Below are 20,439 nucleotides of genomic sequence, written 5' to 3'. Positions count from 1 at the left end.
TTATAACTTTTGTTCCTGTGCTTTAAGTGGCATATCTAAATTTATTGTCATAGTCATTTTGCTATACAATATTCCTGACCTCCTTTAAAGATACAACTCATGTCATCCAGACTTCAGTACAACTTAAAAACAATTAATAATTAAGATAAAGCAAATATACGATTAACTTTGTGTTTGCTCAGAGCTGGACACTGTTACAGCAGTATATGATGCAACAGGCAAATAAGGTTTAGTAAAAGTAAGCTTTCCCAATAGTTTCAAAAACGTTAGAACTCATTTCCTGGCCATTTTTGACAGTTTGCTATAGTAAAAGCATAGCAAAGTGTAATAAAGCATGGTAAAGAATATTAATAAACATGGCAAACTATGGTAAAGGCATAGTATAACCATGGGAAAACTGCAATAAAATACCCATGGTAAACTTTTACAAGAGAAGTGCAATCTATCAGCTGGCACGCTTCAGTTGCACAGTACAAGCTGACTGTGGCTATTCAATTCACTTCAACATGCTAGATTTGATTACTGCTGTAATAGATTTATATACAATCATGCAAACAAATGTGTTCTAAACTAACTTTTACATTATTCTCCTGTTTTGTAATTGTTTTTACTGTATCTACAATATCTATGAACCAAGACCCACTTCTTGACCTAATGCCACTCAAAAGTGCAAATGAAAAAACAGTCTAACACAGTTAGTAAGGCAAACCTCCAGGGCATTCAGATATCTTTTAAAATCAGTTGCTATTGTCCAAGTGGATCTAATAAAAATGACATTGAACATTTAGTGGTCATGGTTTCCTGGCTCTTCGATACAATGAATTAGTGATCAGCATGTTTCATACATAATACAAATTAAAAAATAAACGTTTGGTCATTTCTTTTGATTCAGTATGCAACAGTAGTGTAACTATTTACCCATGATGGGCTGATTTGGGGTGTGACAGCAATGGTCACAAAAGTGTGCCTTTTTACTGTTTACTTATCACTGTAAGGTGTCTATCTATCTATCTATCTAGCTATCTATCTATCTATCTAGCTATCTATCTATTTACACTGCTTGAAAAGTCTAAGTCTTTAAGTTTATTTCTTTACCTGCATTTCATTATTATATATTTTTTCAGATGTTGCATGGGAATAAATATGTGGTGTGGAAAGGATAAGGTCAATGTAAACCTGAAAGCAGCTGTAAACTAATCACTACATTATGGTTTATTCTGAATACACAGTTATAGGCTACAGTAGCACGCCTATGCACGTAGTGCAGCAATGCATATTCAGAACCTTGTCCTGTCGCTTTAAATCTGCAAGTAGGAGTTGTCGTCAGAGCAGTGGAGAGTGTGTGCGGAGCAGTTCCTCTTCACTAATCCCATCAACCGATACACGGAACACGTAGGGCAAGCTTTAGGGGAGAAAATGCCGAAAATAGTTCCTGTCAAAACTAAGGTTTACACCGACCAGAAACCGGGAACCAGCGGTTTGAGGAAAAGAGTTACTGTTTTCCAACAAAATCAACATTATGCTGAAAATTTCATCCAGAGTATAATTTCTGCTACCGACCCTGCAGAGAGACAGGAAGGCACTCTCGTTGTGGGAGGAGATGGAAGATTTTTTATGAAAGAGGCGATTCAACTCATCATCCAGATCTCTGCAGCAAACGGGGTAAGGATTAATTTGTGTTTGTTTCTGTGTCCATTGCGTTGTACGATGTTTACATTAATGACGCGTGTGGAATTAGTTAAGTCAATTAAAGATAAAAACTGCCGGCAGTCCATGTTACATTTTGTACAGTCTACAATACGGATTAAATACATTCATGTACATGGTGTATATTCCAAAATGTTAGTTTTTTAGTTTGTACATATATTCTGTGTAAATATACAAGTGACATCGTGCTGTCGATGTTGCTTGATTCAAGACAATAGAAGATTATCTTTCTGTCAATCACACTGCAAAGTCTGTGCTGTCGGACATCTGGTATCATTAAATAGATCGTTATATTTTAACCAGTGCTTGCTCGAGTGTTGGTGAAGTTTAGTGTACGACGTGCGCATTGTCGGGTATACGTGGGTACACAGTAGTCAGTACTATATAACTGGTACAGGTCGGTACTAACAAGTTTCACAGATTCCGATAGCACAAATCTTGGACTACCTAGTAAATGTTTTTAGTAATTTTTTAGTACATTTTAGTGAGGTAGTCCAAGATTGATGCAAACCAAGGTCTGTGAAACCAACAGAAAACGTATTTAGCTTATATGGGCAGAATCTTTTAAATCACCGTTAGAAAATAGTGTATGATACTTAAAATTGCAGGTAAATACTGTAATAATCCGACTAGGTTTACATTGAGTGTGCACGGCCCGGTCTCGTTTCCTTAGTTACCAAATGAAAAGGGGGCGTGTCTCTGTAGACACTGCAAAACGAGCCCCTGTCTGTGAAGGTCAGCAGCGGTGCCGCTGAAAGAGGCTTGGCATTGCTTAGAGTCCCAGGAGTCGTGCTCAGCAACACGTCTGTTGGCAGTGAAATTCAGGCCTGCTAATTCTCACCCCCAACCTACCTCTAAATACACAGGCAGGCGTGCTCACAGGAAACAAGACAATCCTAATTCTTAATTTAAACCATCAGGCGGCATAGTTTTAAGATATTAAATCCATTTACATTCACATTGTAGAAGTCTTTGCGCAAGATTACCACCCCTACAGACCTATGATATTCTTTCGATAGCACAAAAACTCACGGCTGTTTGATTAGCAGCTAGGAAATGTCTCTCTATGAGAGAATTGGGGTCACATCTTCAGATAGAGCTTTTATTATGTTCAATGATTAGTCTCTGAAGTTGACGATTAGTTGTACCTATGTATTGTAATTTGCAAGAACATGAGATAAGACCAGCAAGAGTATTCATAGAGCAAGTAATACACTGTTTAATCTTATACTGTTTTTTAGTAACAAGAGCTCAAGAAGGTATCGGTTTTAATGTGCAAGCCACACAGTTACAAGGGAAAAGCCAGAAACCCCATCCAGTCTTGCCTGGTTTGTATGACAGTTGCACAAGTATCAGCATGAACCGAAATGTCTCATCTGATGTATAAATAAAAATAACTTTGTTTTTGCACTGAAAGCTTTTTGCAGTTTTTTCTGCAGCGCTACAGAGAGTGAGTCTGTTTTCACCTGCTTATTATCTTTGTAAGCATACCAAGGTCCCAAAAGCCTGCTTTTGACTAAGTGAGAATTGGCCTGGGCTAATGTTCACCCTCTCTGGACAGAATACTGGGTGAGGTTAAGCCTGTAACACCGGCACAAAGATAGGCCTGACCATAATACCATTTTTCACTGTGAGGTCGCTGAACAACTTTGCAGCCCATTCATTCTGAGGATATAGTTATTAATGGAATTAAGGGCCATTGTAATATATGTAGTTCTCTTCTTAGGTATGGCTGCTTTTTTCTTTTTATTTTAAATGATGTCCAGCCAAAACCAACTACGCCAAGACATCACAAAGCCATGAGTTATTTTCAGAGTAAAAGTGTAACAAACTTGCTTTTTTTTTAACAAAACACATTTATGTGCTCCAAGTTCTCTGCTTTATAGAAAGGGTCCAGAAAGGATTCACCAACACAGTCAAGTCATTCCCCAATGCATATTGTACTACAGTTGCCCATACATACATATATCACTGTAGAGCTTTACATACTCTTAATAGAAAGTGCTGGTTATCCATAGATCTCATTTACAGGGGTGGCAGGACAAGTCTGCCTCACTGTTTCATGAATATGGGATTGTTTAAGAGTGACCCTTGTGAGCCAGTATAACAAGCCATGTGCTTATCAGTTATAGGGAAGCCTGGTTAGGACATTCTTCAGTACAAGTTATTGAGAATATCATAATTGAAATATAACCCTACTAAGTTAAGAGTGAGGTTTAGGCTCTAATCAAGATTAAATTTAGGCTCTGATTAATAAAATGTGATGGCCAAGCCAATATCAACACCCAAGCTAGAATGACAGAAACAATGATGCAGATTGTCCCTGTCTATGTGATGTGTGTGATCACACCCCAAACCTTCCCTAACAAACTATGCTTTGTCCCCAGTATGAAAGCTACTGTAAGAGGCAAAGTGGATCATAATTGAGTTTTCAGTGGACAGCAGTCTGAAAAATCAAGTGCCTGTATGATTGGAGAGAGGAAAGGCTGTGATTGATTTCTTACAGATTTTCTATCTGGAGATGTATTTAAAACCCTCAGTTAGTGTTTCCTTTGCAGTACTTGGTTCTTCCTCTAGAGGGCACCATTGATTGTACCTTCAGTAGCTCAAAAAATAATGTTTCAAGTGCAATTTATGATGTGGGACATAATGCAAAAAAAATGTGAAGGATGTCACAGTAATTTTTGTTTTCATTACTATATGTTATACCTTCAACCCTAACAATCTGCAAAAGCTTTTTTTGAAGTTAGAAAAAGTAACACTTTTAAAAAAGTGTCATTTCAAATAAAAAAGACAGTTCATATAGATATTATGTTATACTCACTGAACAGGTATGGATATGCAGAGAAACAATCTGGATTGTTTTCATAATATTCTTGACTCTTCCATGACCCATGGATACAACGTGGAGTCATGTTTCTCATAATATACTGTTCGGCTGGCTACAGAGCTAAATATATCTGATGCATTATTGATAATTGGTGCAATATAAAGTAATGCATAATTTCTTGGTATAATATTAATGGTGCTAAACATTAATAACACTCAACCTACTAATCTATACTTTAAACTTACCTTGCATTAACATTCCTCAAATGATCCCCATTGCAGCTTTGTTTTTTTCCCCTTTTGCTTTCATAAGCAGAGCAATCAGAGGACAGTCCTGTTTAATCTATGAGTTGTCACTGACAACTGATTTCACATTTACCCATGCTTGTAGAATGAGAGGCTGCCCCTAGTGCCCGAAATCTTTCTGATGGCCCTGATCCGGTGGTGTAAATCAGTGCAGCGTTCAAGCCTGGCTAGCAGTGCCCTGGAATAGCTGCTCACAGAAAACTTGGTTCCCCACTGCGTTTTCACACCAGACAAGGATGAATGTGCGTTTTCCTCTATTCTGAAGGATTGTGTGGGAGAGCGAGTGGCTCTTTCCTGAACGACGCACAGTATTCACAGCCTTTGACAGTGATCTCTGTGGACAAGTGCAGGGAAACATCTTCAGTTACAAAATCTGCCTCCAACCCAAAGTGCAGGGAGTTATTTTTGGGCGCTTAACTACTTCATCTGAACTTCGGAATACTGGATCAGCCATTAGTCTTCATGCACGCTATCTTTTCAAACCAAAGTTTCAATTAAAATTAAATTTTTTTATGGTTTTGTCAACAATGGATGATAGCCCCTTGCCAGTCCTGACTATACCAACTGTTCCGTACAACGACCAGAAGCCAGGAACTAGTGGATTAAGGAAGAAGACCTATGTTTATGAGACCAAGACAAACTACCTGCAGAATTTTGTTCAGAGTATATTTTTTTCCATTGATCTGAGAGATCGGCAAGGATCCACCGTGGTTGTTGGAGGCGATGGCCGTTATTTTAATAAGACTGCAGTCGAAATTATAGTGCAAATGGCAGGAGCGAATGGGGTCAGTATAACCTACCTTAAGTTACATTTCTGAATTACTAGAGAGTTGCATTCGTTTAAAAACGTGCACGCTGTACTTTTTATTGACCTTTTGGATGTGAATGCAAAAAGCTTTACTTCAGTGCTTAAAGAGATCCAGATTGGCCAGCAGAAGAAGGACAAACATATTCCCTTGACCGTTTAAGTGTGAAGGGATTTATTTCAGTTTCACTATACATGGATACCAGATACATTTTTAACAATGAACTTTTTATTGTACTGACAATCTAAAGGATAGTTTGGGAAATAGCTAATAGAATCTGGATATCTCTAAAACAGTGATGATTCAGTTTTGAAAGATCTGAACCTGACTTGGTGATTCGCTGAGCGCAGTACATGGCAAATCATTTGTGTGTTCGATCCCCGTGACACAGTGTTTGATTTCCAGCAATGCTGAAAGCAGAGGTGCTAAGCACTTCTTTTAGAAGATTGACAAGTTCAGTAGTAACACTCCGATCTCCTGATTCATTTATGGGCCTAACCGCTGTGAAGAATGCTGCTTAACTAAACGCCCCTTTTGTTGATGGCATCATAATAAATATAATTCACGTTTTATACCAGAAGACTGCATAGCAGTTTGATTCATTCCAGGTTATTCTCTGCATTGTGAAGTTTGACTGCCTTTTGGAAATAATGTAATGTTTGTTCTTGTTATTTCTTGTACACAGATATCTTGCATGTTTTTATTTGATAAGTATTTCATTGAAATAGCAGTATGTATCAACAAGCAACATTTGTTCTAATATAGCCAAAGATTACTTGCATTTGTTGCAGAGCTCTTGACTCAGATGCATTAGAGAAGTACAGGCAAGTGCTTTAGATGTTGCAGTTTACTAAACGAGAGTGAAGATGGGCCATCACGGTTTTGGTGGGTTTTTAGGGATTAAAATATTTTTGTGTCCGAGAATGGAACTAGCCGTAGGCAGTGTGTGAAATTCTGTTTGTCAGTACTGTACTTATGAAACCATATATGCCACTTCCTTTTCATTTTAGGTCTAATATGCTACACCTAGAACTAATGATACATGTCTGCTTCACAAATGGGATCTTACAAACTATATTTTACAGATCTATATGTTTCCCACTATGTTGTGTATATATTCTTTAAGAAAAAATATGGTTTAGACATTTATACTGAAACAGTCAATGTTGTAGAGGTTCAGATATAATGTTTTGTATATAGAGTACACATCCATATTCTTTATATAAAAGTGTGTGTTTCCCTTCTGTCCTCATTGACAGTTGGTCGTAGCTGTCAGTTGTGTTGTTTCAGACGTGCATATGTGAGACATTGTCTTGACGGTAGCTTTGATCTCATTTTTAGATCGGTCGTTTGGTAATCGGACAAAATGGGATCCTCTCCACCCCGGCTGTGTCCTGCATCATCAGGAAAATCAAAGCCATCGGGGGCATCATCCTAACAGCCAGCCACAACCCCGGTGGACCCAACGGAGACTTCGGCATCAAATTCAATACTGCCAACGGAGGTGTCAATGTTCATGTACTTATTCAAGTGACTGAAACACGTTCCAGCGAGCAGCACGACTATTCACACTAGGGTCATGTCGGCAAACCAGACCTGATTTATTTTTAAATCAGAAAAGCTGTTCCAGGAATATAATTACACTTATACAGTAGAATGTGTATTCAGTACTGCAAGGATTTGGAAAGTGACTATTTTTAAAGGGCATATTAATGAATATATGCATGCTTGCATGCATGCAATGTAGGATTGAGGCGTTGATATGCTTATTTAATCTTTCTCAGAGTAATGACACTGTATTTAATCCCTTTAGGGCCAGCTCCCGAGGCTGTTACAGACAAGATATTTCAAATCAGCAAAACTCTTGAGGAGTATGTCATCTGCCCAGACCTGAAAGTAGACCTGACCACCATTGGGAAGCAGCAGTTTGACCTAGAAAACAAATTTAAGCCATTCACAGGTAAGTCAAACCTGAATTAATTGCAGTCGGTCTGCGTGACCAGTAGAATTGATTTCTGTGCGTATGTATGTGTGCGTGTGTGTGTGTGTGTGTGTGTATATATATATATATATGTGTGTGTGTGTGTGTGTATATATATATATATATATATATATTATATATATATATATATATATATATATATATATAATCATTTCATTCAGTCACTGCGTGTAGAATTGTACCATGTTAAGTTTTTTTTCACAGTTTTGGCTAGGTGACTTCTCAAAATCCATAGTTAACCCAAACTGTTTTAACATTTCTAAATCTGCTTGCTTTAAACAGCAGGTTCCTTTGGTATGTGACGTATTTTTCGTGTTTTGAGTAAAGACATGCAACAATGAGGTCAAAAAGAGATGCTACCATGCTGCACATCTTGAAGCACTTGTGATAATTTATATTGACAGGTCCAAAAGGCAATTAAGGGAATGTTTGACATGAAATATGTTTTCAGTACCGTTTCTGATGTGCACACATGAAAGAAACTACAGTATTCGGCTGGAATTATGTTCCCAGTTAGGTCTCTTTGATCCAGGTATCCTTTTTCCTGTCGGGGTCAAATTTATATTGGAAACGACTGGCTTAATTGAATCCATTTGACTTGGCAAAGCTTAAGTTGGTGTTGGTTCAGTATTGTTTAACTTGGTAAATGTTGATATCCAGTATAATTTGATATATTATCATATTTTTCCATACCTATGGCATGCGTGCACTGCAAGAAGATTTTGAATGAGCTGCTCATTTTGCCCTGAGTTTGTTTCCCTTTTGGACAGGCTTTTCAATCAAGTTCCCAGGCACAGAACGGCATGCACCGAACACAACCGTGCAATCGCAAAACTGCTTCATCCTTGTGCTAACATTCAAGGAGGCTGTTAATTGAAAACATGTTTGTACAACTTTCATTCAGCATCTGGGATAGAGCATAAAGCGCACTGCGTAGACCACAATGCCAGGGGCTTTTCAAATCTGAATGGTGGTCTAGCTGATATTCACATGCTGCGTTGTGGCTTTGTTTTTGTTTTCAGTTGAGATTGTGGACTCAGTAGAGTCTTACGCAAACATGCTGAGGAACATCTTTGACTTTGCTGCCTTGAAAGAGCTGCTGTCAGGCCAAAAACAACTGAAGATCCGGTTGGATGCCATGCATGGAGGTAAGGAACTCATTTGATGGATGTTTTACCCTGTGCTTCGTTGGGTATATCCAAGTGTACACCCCCTTTAACATCAGATGTCTTAAATGACTAACAATTACTATTGCCTTGCTTCACACATTCCAGGAGCATGTCTGAATCACTGCAGTGTGAAGGAGGAGACATGAACCAGTCAGCAGCAGTAATGTCTCTCAATTCCATAGTTGTCAAAAATGGGATTGAAATGGCTCAAGTGATTATTGAAGCACATTTAGTGTTGTAGGCTGTTTGCACTACTAACATAGGAGACTGCTGTAGTTGCAAAGGTCAGGCATTTCTTTGTGAAGTCTTCACCTTTTGACTCTGAAACCAGGAAGACATTGCATGGCTTTGATCAGCTTCAGTGCAGAGGGCATGTGCAGAGGACAGTCTTGGGCTTTGTGTATTTTGGGAACATTTTTAAACTGCTGCACTTTGCACTATTGAGTCACCTTCCTATTTTCAACTTTCTTATCAGTCTGTTGGGTTTTATTCCATCCCTGTCCTCCTTCCTATGCTTACCTGTTCTGCTTCTCTTTACCCAGTCGTGGGTCCTTATGTGAAGAAGATTCTATGTGAGGAGCTGGGGGCCCCAGCAAACTCTGCGGTGAACTGTGTACCCCTGGAGGACTTCGGGGGTCACCACCCCGACCCCAACCTGACCTACGCTGCTGACCTGGTGGAGACCATGAAGGGAGGAGAGTACGACTTCGGAGCTGCTTTTGATGGGGACGGTGTAAGAATAGCAGCAATCATTTAAAGAAATAGCAAGCACAAGCGTGTTTTAACTGTATCATTTACAGCTGCAACAGTATTGGGAATGCAGTAACAACATCCACCCCCAGTTATTGTTATCAGGGGAGGAAGAAGGTTGCATTCTCAAGAGGTGTACATTTCAAATAAATGATAACTTCCGTTTAACAAACCCCCTTGACTTGAAATAGACAGTACTATATAAATAACCTCTCGAGGAAGAAAGGTAATCACTGCCCAGTTGTGATATTTCATCTCTCCAACAACTGTCTCTCGTTTCTGTATTGCTGCATTTATGCTCCACAGATGATGATTATTTGAAATAACAGGCTCCATGCAAGTTGCAGGTGGTTACCAAGCTCACTCAGTACAATAGATAAGCCATTGTGTGGCTCGTTGCGACCTGAGATTTATTTCAGTTCTCTCTTCTCCACCAGGATCGTAATATGGTTCTGGGAAAGCATGGATTCTTTGTGAACCCCTCTGATTCCGTGGCTGTCATTGCCGCTAATATCTTCAGTATTCCGTACTTCCAGCATACAGGGGTGCGAGGGTTTGCACGGAGCATGCCAACCAGTGGTGCCTTGGATAAGTAAGTGTGACAAAGGAACACATGTAACGCTGTGTTGAAAAAATAGATTAGTAGGTACATCTAGGTTTAAAGTACATAAAGTCAAGTTTTAGTTTACAGAGAATACAGACCTTTCTCTTCTTCAGTGATGATCACAAGCTCTGACCAGACCTGAGTTTTTTCCTGGTCCCTGACAGACTGTGTCTCTCGAGCCATCGGTGACTATAGGCGACAGTTTTATAAATCCGAAACACGATCACACTTCCTTCAATATGGAAAACCCCTTCCAGCAAGTCTAATCATAGACTGGACCCTCTCCAGGAGTATCCTGTCCGCTCAGCTGCATATGAGCATGAGAATGTAGATGAGAGATTACTGATTCTTTTTTTTCAAGGTTTAAGGGCTGGTGTCCTGTGACACAGGTCAGTGAGCCAGAGCAGCAGATCACTGCAGAGACATCACACCTTGCACTGGGGTTATATACAACTACATCAGGACCCTCAGTGACAGTACTTACACACCCGGGCCTGGGCCTGTACCACTGACAGCTGGAAGAGTTTGCTGCAAAGGAGGGGAGGAGCTAATAGTCCTCACCATTTTATTTCAACATATTTTGCCTAGGGTTACGTTATCATACCAATATTTTTGCCATAGAAATACACAATGGTCTCTCTTAACATTTCTTAATCTTAATTTCTTCGCAGCGTTGCAAAAGCGACAAAAATCTCTATGTATGAGACTCCAACCGGTTGGAAGTTCTTTGGGAATTTAATGGATGCCAACAAACTGTCCCTGTGTGGAGAAGAAAGCTTCGGCACAGGTGAGGAGAGTCTGTTTATTATTAGTACAAGTGAACATTGAACAAGAACACAGAGGCATATTAATATAATTAAATACCAAAAAAACCCAAACAAACAGAATTTTTGTGTTTCTAAAAATTAAAAATATAACCTCACCTAAATATGAGGTGGGGGCAGGATACAATTGCACAATTCTATTTAATATTTATCTTATATTCTCATGATAAGTTTCCTATCTGTGTATCTATTTTGTAATGCATGAATGCTTTTTCCAAAGTTATGGCAGGGCAACTTCTCGAACTCCATAAAGTTCCCACAAACTCTTTTAAAAATGACATTCAAAATTCATGACTAAAGGGGATATATTACTTTATCTTCTATATTCCTTCAGTGACAAGTATCTCCTATTTCACCCCATCTGTCGCCCAGCTCCTATTTTTCTTACAGTTCCTCCTCCAGTGCACAGCTTGGTTCTTCACTCTCTGGCTTTCAAACTGGCGTCCATGCTTAGGGTTTTGTCAGCCTATCACAGCTCTAAAGCTGGCAGAATGCACAGACCTTTTTGATTGTTCTGTCTGGTCTGTTAGGTTCTGATCACATCCGTGAGAAGGATGGCCTGTGGGCTGTGCTGGCGTGGCTCTCCATCCTTGCCACGCGCAAGCAGAGCGTGGAGGACATCATGAAGGAACACTGGCAGAAGTTCGGTCGCAATTTCTTCACCAGGTAAGAGAAGAAAACTGCCAAACAGCCACTGCAGTTTACATAGTGACTCACTATGCAGATCCATTCCGAGATGGAGCTGTGTAGCCTGCTATAAGAAAGAGGAAACAAGCATGTTTTCAGGGTGGACAAGCTGTCACCTTTGGGATGCCGAGTATAACCAAATCAGAAATGTTTTTTGTAGGTTAAGAGTTATTTTGTATCTGCTTTTATATCTTTTATATCCACTATATCTAATGTAGTGCCCAAGTACAGCACCCACTGGTGGTCAACCTGGAAAGTGCTGTAGTGACATCCCTTATATTTATAGACCACTATAAGCCCTTTTTTTTTTTTAACAAGTAGGCAAGCGTTTGGGATAGTCCTTTGTCAGTGTAAAGTTACCAGCTGATCCTGAAACCTTTGACAAATTGATTTGGTTTTACCCTGTATTTTTGTATTGAGTGTTTTTAAAGTTATCCATGAAGACTCCAGATAATGTGATCGGAAGGCACAGTTTTAATTTTTTTATTTAAATTTAAATGTTTTAAGTGGCACAGATAAGTATTTGGAGTGGTCAACGTCCTAAATTGATACCCACACTAGAAACAATCCCTGTAGTACAGCATGCATGTGTATCCGCTTCTTCGGTCCCAGCCTCTTCCTGTTAATCCTTGTGTTTGCATTTAAGGCTTCCCACATGTCTTCCCATCTTCCAGGTACGACTATGAAGAAGTGGACTCTGACGCTGCCAGTAAGATGATGAAGGACCTGGAGGCAGTGATTCTGGACCGGGCCTTCATTGGGCAGAAGTTCTCGGTGGGGGACAAGACATACACTGTGGAGAAATCTGATGACTTTCAATACAGCGATCCTGTGGATGGCAGCATCTCTAGAAATCAGGTAAGGGAAGCCTGGGGTGTTGTGTTCTAATACAGTTCATGTAAATTTATATACAGAGCTTCGGTTTATTTGAAAACTGTTTAATATAATATCCTGTGTCTACGGGTTTGCAGTTCCCTTTACTTAAATGTAAGATCAGTGGTGATCTTCTCCAATTGGGTGTTGGCAGGGTCTGAGAATCGTTTTCTCCGATGGCTCCCGAGTCATCTTCCGACTCAGTGGGACCGGCAGCGCTGGAGCGACGATCAGGCTGTACATTGACAGCTATGAGAAGGACCTGCAGAAAATATATGAGGATCCACAGGTAAGTTTGGAACATGCAGCATAAAACACAGAGCTCTGTTGAAATATGATAATGGATATAGGGATTGATATGAGAGACTAGTATATAGCATGTCATTTTAAGATCTCAAATTGTTGAATGTTATTTATTTATTTATTTTTTAACGTTTATTTATTTATTTATTTATTTTTAAGAAAAGCACAAGCTCCTTCATGTGGCTACAATTAAAACTGCATGTTGTAATTTGCCTTTTTTTCAAAAGGAATGTCGGTTGTATAAGTGATGTTTCGAAACGACGAGAGAACGATCTTATTCCTGCCTCTTTTCCAGGTTATGCTGGCTCCCCTTGTCACCATCGCCCTGAAGGTTTCGGAGCTACATGAAAGAACTGGCCGATCTGGTCCCACCGTCATCACATAAGCTCAAAGTAACCTAAATAAAGTCAAGAGATGTATATGTGCATATTGGGCAAATGTAAAAAAACAATTGAAAAGAAATGACTCTAATTCAGTTATGACTGTAGTCTTCCACTTTGTTCATGTGGGTTTTGATCATCAGACTGTTTGAAATGTTAAAGTAAAAAAAAAAAACAAAAAAAAAAACCAAATTGAATAAAAATGTATTTGAAAAACAATTTACGATTTTTCCCAGTTGTTTTATGTTATTGAAATGTATGGTGCTTTCATATTTTTTCTATATAAGGGGTTTGTTTAGTTCGTAACTTTTGAGGTTGCTACACGTCAGTAATACATCAGCACCGAGACAGTCCAGACTAAGTGAAGCGAGGCGGTCCTTGGCACCTTGGATTAAAACAGCAGTATCCTTCTGTAGTCATCTTGTCAATTAGTTAATCTATAAAGTAACTTGACTGATCTCTGCTAGGCTAAATGATGGGGGATTTGTAGAGAAGGCAGACAGAATCGGATAGAACTGGACATCTTTTTTCTTTTTTTTTTAAACAAAAAGGATGTACAACTTCAGGGTTTAGACTAATCCTTTCAGCAGACTTGTCTCGAAGGTTTCCCTGAGAACCACGTCCAAAAGGGATGGTTGCTGAAGAACAAATCTGACAAGAAGTTGCAAAAGATGACGTTATCCTCATTCTTTACATTGAACAGACCACATGGATGATGAAATCCTATGGAAAGATTCTGGTTCAATAGGTTAGTCCCCTTTTTTTCACAGCAAAGCGTGTGCACATTTAGCCTGTAGTATTTACAGAATATCCTTTCCAGAACACCAGCCTCTATATACAGTATAAAAGCTATTAACACTGGTCTCAGTTGTGCCATTTCTTTACTTTTACAATAAACGGTCACATTTGCACCCTACAAATTAGATAAAGAGCCGTTTGGTACATAGCAGGCTTTTTTTTTTATAATAAATTCATTGTTTACTGTTAATTCCTTTTATGCAGTATTGTATATTGACGTACATGTCAGAGTCAGCCTACAGTAGGAATCCGCTGAGGGTTCTTTGGAATCTACAGCTTAGCGTTACTGGACATTGTCAACAACCTTAAGCCAGTAGGAAGAATCCTAGTTATTGACAGGGTCTAGTCATGAGCCAGTATCTTACCCTGCCTGGAGAAGACCAGACCCTTTGTATTGCTGTTCTAATTCACTGGAACTCCACAGGTTCATTTTGTACCTTCTGTTCGGAAATGCCCTGCTTGTTGATTGGTCTGCCGTATAAATCCTCTTTTGTCTAGTGGAAATACTGCAGGGAAGGGGGTGACAAACCTGCATTGACACTTCAAAGAGGGCTATCTGGCAGTTAGGGCTGGTTCTTGAAATTGTTCCTTCATGCTCCAAGATGAAACGCAGCCCAGAGGAAGCAGCAGGACCTCTCGGCATTGCTCTGCATCTCGATTTTGAGAGCGTATATAAAAGCATGCTTCTGTATTGCCTGTAATGGCTTGCAGGCTTTATTTTCATTGGCTGTCACTGTGTCAAGCAATCACAGTGACATGTTCATTTAGCGCACTGACTTTGCTAGCGTAGAACTGGGAGTTATTTTGTTCAAGCTATGAAACCTTGTTAGACAGTGGTTTCCAACTCTGCCCTCGGGATACAGAATTTAACCAGTTAGCTAATTTAGGACGGACTGAAACGAGTTCCTGTAACGGATGCTGAGTTTGGAACCCTGTTCTATTACAGCGCACTATTCAAGAGAAAACTCTCTGACAGAAATGTACCTTGAGATAACTGAAGCTTCATCCATGGCCTTGGATAGGGTGGATAAATAACATTCACATTATTATTTACTGTAGATTCAATATTCATTCAGTATTACTTTAGTTTTTGCATTTAAGCTGGATTCCAAAAGGATTGTTTTAAGGTACAAAATGAATGAGTATTATTGAATATGTTGCATCTACATTATCAGCCTAATACAAATGCAGAAGACATAATTGAAAATACAAAATAGTTAGTTCACTTTGGCTTACTGAAAAAAAAAAGATCCATTCTACATTGAATCAAACAATATACTGATGTATAGTTTCTTTATTAGTAGACTCCAGCAGAGCATTGTCTCAAAGTAAGAGCACATGTTAAAACTAGACTGTGCACCTCAAGCTCATAGCTCTTGGAACACCCTTCATACAATGTACGGTATACAGTACCTGTAGAAGGTTCGCCAATTAATTGAGTTGGATATGCAATTGGTTTTATTACTGACTGCCTGAGTAGCTTAGCAGAAACACAAATTATCACTGCAAGAAAAACTGATTTTTTTAATGCACATTTTTTCAATATTTAATTTTTTTACTTAGAGTCACTAGATGTCCTTTCTTTGATCCGAAATGTTTAATTATTGACATAACTGGTTTTCTTTTTCAGTCATTACTTAAATGATATAATTTGCTCATTTAAAAATGGAAATATGATGCATTCCATCATCTGTGGTAGATCAATCACTGCAGGCCATCTTCTAATATCACGTGTGTGTCTGCTACCCCATACTGACACACCGGTCCATTCAATGACTTCACTTCCACTTGCGTGCACATGGCATGGATGAAACAACAAAGATGTGAACAGAAATAGCAAAGTTGCATAATTAGAATTTGCTTTCCTTACAGATAAGTGCAATGTAATACAGGCAGAAGCCACACACAAGCTTTCTCTTGATTGAAGATATGCATTTCCTGCACATGGGTGTAATTGAAGATAATGACAGACAGAATACATAGAAGTACCAGCTTGGCACAGCAATGGAAGACACACTACACCGCAAAGGGGCAGCGTGTTTGCATGCTTTGCATAGCTGGAAAGAACACAAAGGACTTGATCTGTCCGGGACTCAATACCAGGTCTGTTGCACTTCAATATTAGGCACAACATTTTACAAGTGGGGAATGTTGAATCCGCAATGACCTCCTGATAGTAATACTCACCACACCTGCTATGAATATGAATCCTGTGTTTGTAGTCATAGTGTGCTCTTTGTTTTCATTTGAATCAAGTTGAAAAGAAAGTTCTGTTTCATCATTATTTTTCCCATAATCCAAAGTTGATGAGCCCTTGGTATTATAAGTGCTTCACTTTTGGCTAGTTTACGCTTTTTTTTTTTTTTTTTTTTTTTTTAAGTCAATCCAGCTGGATTACAAAAAATTCAATTAATCTCCAATGAATGTTTTTTGAGTCAAAAGAATTTTGACTTTTTTTTTTTTTTTTTTTTTTTTTACACCAACAATTTGCTTTTTATAACTAAAGAATATCTAAAATTAATTTCTCTCATCTTTACTAATTCTCTTGTCAACAAATTAAACCACACATTCATGTTTCCTAAAACTAATATATACTGATGCAACACTCAGGTCTAATGGGTTTAACCATTATAATCAAATATTTTAAACATAGATATCAAATAAAATCACAGAAAATGTAAACAAAAATATAGATCAAAGAGTCGTGATAGGTTTTCATTATGAAACGTGACACATTGTCAAAATGAAAACATTGCAAAGTTATTATAGGGTATGACCTCCCTGAGCATTAACACAATCCAGGCAGCGTAGACTGCTGTGGGGTGTTCCGCCACTCTTCCTGTGCAGCTGGCGAAGGCTGGCTGGTCGCAGTTGTCTCCTGTGGATGGCACTGGCGATTTGGTCCCACAGATGTTCTACTGGACTCAGGTCAGGAGAAAAAGCTGGCTGTGGCAAGACCTTGACATTGTTTTCTTGATGTCGTGCAATTATAATCTTAGCACTGTGTGGTCTTGCATTGTCCTGCTGGAAAATCAACTCTTCCAGATTGGCTTGCAGGAATGGAAAAACTGCCTCTAGGACTTCGTTAATGTGTCGCTGAGCAGTAAGGCTGCCCTCAATCTGCTCAAAGACGTTCTTGTGTTAAAGGAGATTTCCCACATCATCACAATTCCACCACCACACCGGTTGGCTTGAACAACACAACAGTCAGCAGAACGGTCCTGGGTCGACGGTGAACCCTCTGCCTTCCAGGACATGGCCTGTCCCTCACAGAGCCGGTTTCCTGGTTTCTCTGGAATAGTCTGATTTCTCTTACATACAGGCCACCTTCAATCATACCGATAGCAGACAGGCGATCTTCATTACTCAAGTGGGGCATGGTCGTATCTTTCGCTTTTCTTGCATTAATTAAAATCATGTCTTTTCAAATGGCTATTTATACAGATTGTTTATCAATTCATTCTGGCAATTTTAATTCAACTCAAATAGCAAACACTGAGATATATATATATTAAAAACATGATGCAAGTTTTGCTTTGGAGCTAAAATTTAGTGAATCATAGGCCTACCTTTGTTTTGCAATATATACTAAATATAAAACAGTGTAATATATATATATATATATATATATATATATATATATATATATATAAGAAATGACAAACATAACCTTCAGATCACGTGCTGTTGTTAAAGAATTGGATTTAACTTGTCAAGTCTGTTTTTTCTAATCTCAAAACAAATTAAACCAAACAAGATGTCGGACTGGTTTGCTAGTAAAACAAATTACGATACATTAACATATGATTGATTTGCCATTTTGCCATTTCCAATCGGTAATGTTCATCTCTCATGTCAGCATAATATCATAATAATACTTTTTGGTTGTTTTTACTGTCACTTATGTTACACTGAAGAATGCCCCTAGCTCTCCTCTCACAGATTATACTGCAAGGGGTAGTGGTCTATATTCTGATAAGTGTTTTGCTTTGTATTGCATTGTTCCTTTAAATACCCACTTACTCCTGAAGAAAATACTTTTGAGGTCTTGAAAGCCTGTGGTTTTAAATCATAGTTTATCTAACAAACAGTAGCAGATCTTCAAATCTATCATTGTAACCTTGATTAACACCACCAAAGCAAATCTATTTAAAAAACAATGTATCAGTGGTATTCTGCTCTTGAAACATAGCATACTAGCAGCTATTATCACTCACAGTGAAATGTATCAGTGCTTGGTCGAAAAAAAATCGTCTTGATTACTTCGTAGTGTTAACTGACAAATCTGTAGGAAATCTTTAAGACCACACAGACCGCTGTATCAGGTAAAAACAATTCCTCTCCTATGTATTTTGGGTTATCACTTGCTAATGGAATGGTGAGGTCTCAGTTTGCTCTACAAAGGTATCGTGTTCCACTAAGCAATATATGTTTTCATGGTTGTTCTTGAACTTTACAAATGAACCCTCCCTTTGTGCTTGACAGAATCATTAAAGCAGCCTTATTGTGATAAATCTACATGGCAAAATACGCTTACAAAAATATTCTTTAAAAAATACGTTTAGGAATGCCCAGGCTTCAACGGGAAGGTATAAGATGAATTACTGCTCAAAGCTTTGTATTCTCTGCACATTAGAACGTGGTGGTCCAGTGGTTATAGAAAAGGAGCTTGATACCAGGAGGTTCCTGCTTCAAATCCTGGCTCAGAAATCTGTTGATTCTGAGCAAGTTGCTTCACCTCTTTGTGCTCTGTCCTTCAATTATGTCTCTATGAAATGATTAGTGCAAAACTCCTTAGAAATAATTGCAGTGCCTCATCTAGGAAAGCTTGAATTGTTAGTTGAAGCAGCTGTACTGAAATACAAGCTTTGTAAATCTTTACCTTCAGAGTTTTAATTGCTGATTTTTTATGAGCTTGGAAAATAAAAAAGATATCCATCAAAAAATAAAGCACATGTTGTGAGTACTTTAAGCTTGTTAACTCATTTACTTGTAATTGCTTCCAAATGTTTAATATCAGATGTAATCTGTCCCATTGACTTTAAATGAAAAAAAAAGAGTTGCCAAAAAGGGATATTTTACACAAGCAACCCTTCCTAAATCACAGCGATGGGGGTTATTTTATCATTTTGTTTTAAGTGTCTTCTTTTTTTAGTGTTTCTGTGATTAAGTGACAGTTTGAATAGCATTCAACTTGGACCATGTGCTTCAAGGTTCTGGAGCTCATTAAAATTGAAATTGCTTAATAATAATAATAATAATAATAATAATAATATAATAATAAATTAATATATAATAATAATATTAATAATGCTAGAGATCTCCTCCACAGCTAGGGTTACCACCTCGGGGGTGGGGGGGGGGGGGTTAAAAGTTTAAACTCTCTTTAGAAATATGCATCTAATAGGAAACATTGATAATATTGACAAACAATTCATATTATTATTGCAGTAATATTGTATCCTGATGTCTCTAACTTGTGCTCAATTCATGGTCCTGGCATTCAATGTCCAGATCAAGATATTCTGAGTGTATTTAAGGATTGAGGTAAACGCAAGAACCTTTTAACTGTTATTGCAACAATAGCCCATTACAAATCTTTTTTTCTCAAATGAGTGGGTATTATCAAGCTAATGGCAAAGGGGCCTCATTATAACCCATTATCACCTGGCTTATACATTGTGCAGGTTATGCAATCATGCTATTTACTAATTTTATGGTAAAATGTACCTTTCGTTTACAGATTTCAATGTGCTTGTTGCTGTTGTCGTTATACTTCTTCCCAAGGAAATTTTCATTGGATGGCAACTCTGGTGACCCCTTTTTTCTGCATTATGTCATCATCCAAGATGTATCAAAAGCACATTCCAATCTTTAGAAACAATGCTGAAATTTATCATCTTTAAAGTTATAAGCACACAAGAGCATTCCATTCATGAAATAATGTTGCTAGACACACACACCTAAGAGCATAAGCCCACTGCCGTGGATCATTGTGCTGTAGTTTTGTAGTCCATTTCATGTTGTGCATGCTGTCTCTGCAAGTTTATACCTCCAGTGTTAATTGCTTGGTCCAATTGGTAGAGGTCACACGTGCCCCGAAGCAGTGGCTGTAAACATTATTTAAATAACTAAAAAACTCAAAGCAACAGTAATAGAAGCGAATCAGTTTAGGTATGAGGCATCCTGTTCAGTCCAACATGTTCTCCTTGCTGTTTACTTTTTTGGAATTATTTGACATCTTAATTGACTATCATTGCAGGCAAACATTATGAACGTTATAAGAGAATACAGAGCAAACATTATTAGTAAGCATCAGCTGCACTGTGTCCTCTGAGCACATCTGAAGCTATGAAATATGAACTCTTCCCTCTATGGTTTTAGAAGCTGGCAGCCATCCC

At 38.4% G+C, this 20,439-nt stretch overlaps 1 protein-coding gene across 2 annotated transcripts; it reads left to right on the top strand.

Annotated features, from left to right (window-relative positions):
* Positions 1–1,326: 1,326 nt before the first annotated feature.
* Positions 1,327–13,432, top strand: LOC121331178 (phosphoglucomutase-1). Of its 2 annotated transcripts, none has more exons than XM_041278398.1 (11): positions 1,327–1,662; positions 6,990–7,152; positions 7,462–7,608; positions 8,673–8,798; positions 9,362–9,552; positions 10,007–10,161; positions 10,845–10,960; positions 11,528–11,663; positions 12,359–12,542; positions 12,712–12,846; positions 13,156–13,428. In XM_041278398.1, the coding sequence occupies exons 1-11, from the start codon at positions 1,417–1,419 to the stop codon at positions 13,243–13,245; spliced, it is 1,689 nt and encodes a 562-aa protein (XP_041134332.1). In that variant the 5' UTR covers positions 1,327–1,416; the 3' UTR covers positions 13,246–13,428. The 2 variants fall into 2 exon arrangements, with proteins under 2 accessions (XP_041134332.1, XP_041134333.1); XM_041278399.1 differs by lacking the exon at positions 1,327–1,662 and adding an exon at positions 5,332–5,627 and having other exon boundaries at positions 13,156–13,432.
* The last annotated feature ends 7,007 nt before the right edge of the window (positions 13,433–20,439 follow it).

This window comes from Polyodon spathula, chromosome 18 (assembly GCF_017654505.1).
Source record: "Polyodon spathula isolate WHYD16114869_AA chromosome 18, ASM1765450v1, whole genome shotgun sequence".
NCBI lineage: Eukaryota > Metazoa > Chordata > Actinopteri > Acipenseriformes > Polyodontidae > Polyodon > Polyodon spathula.
This window is presented reverse-complemented; position numbering and strand designations above follow the sequence as displayed.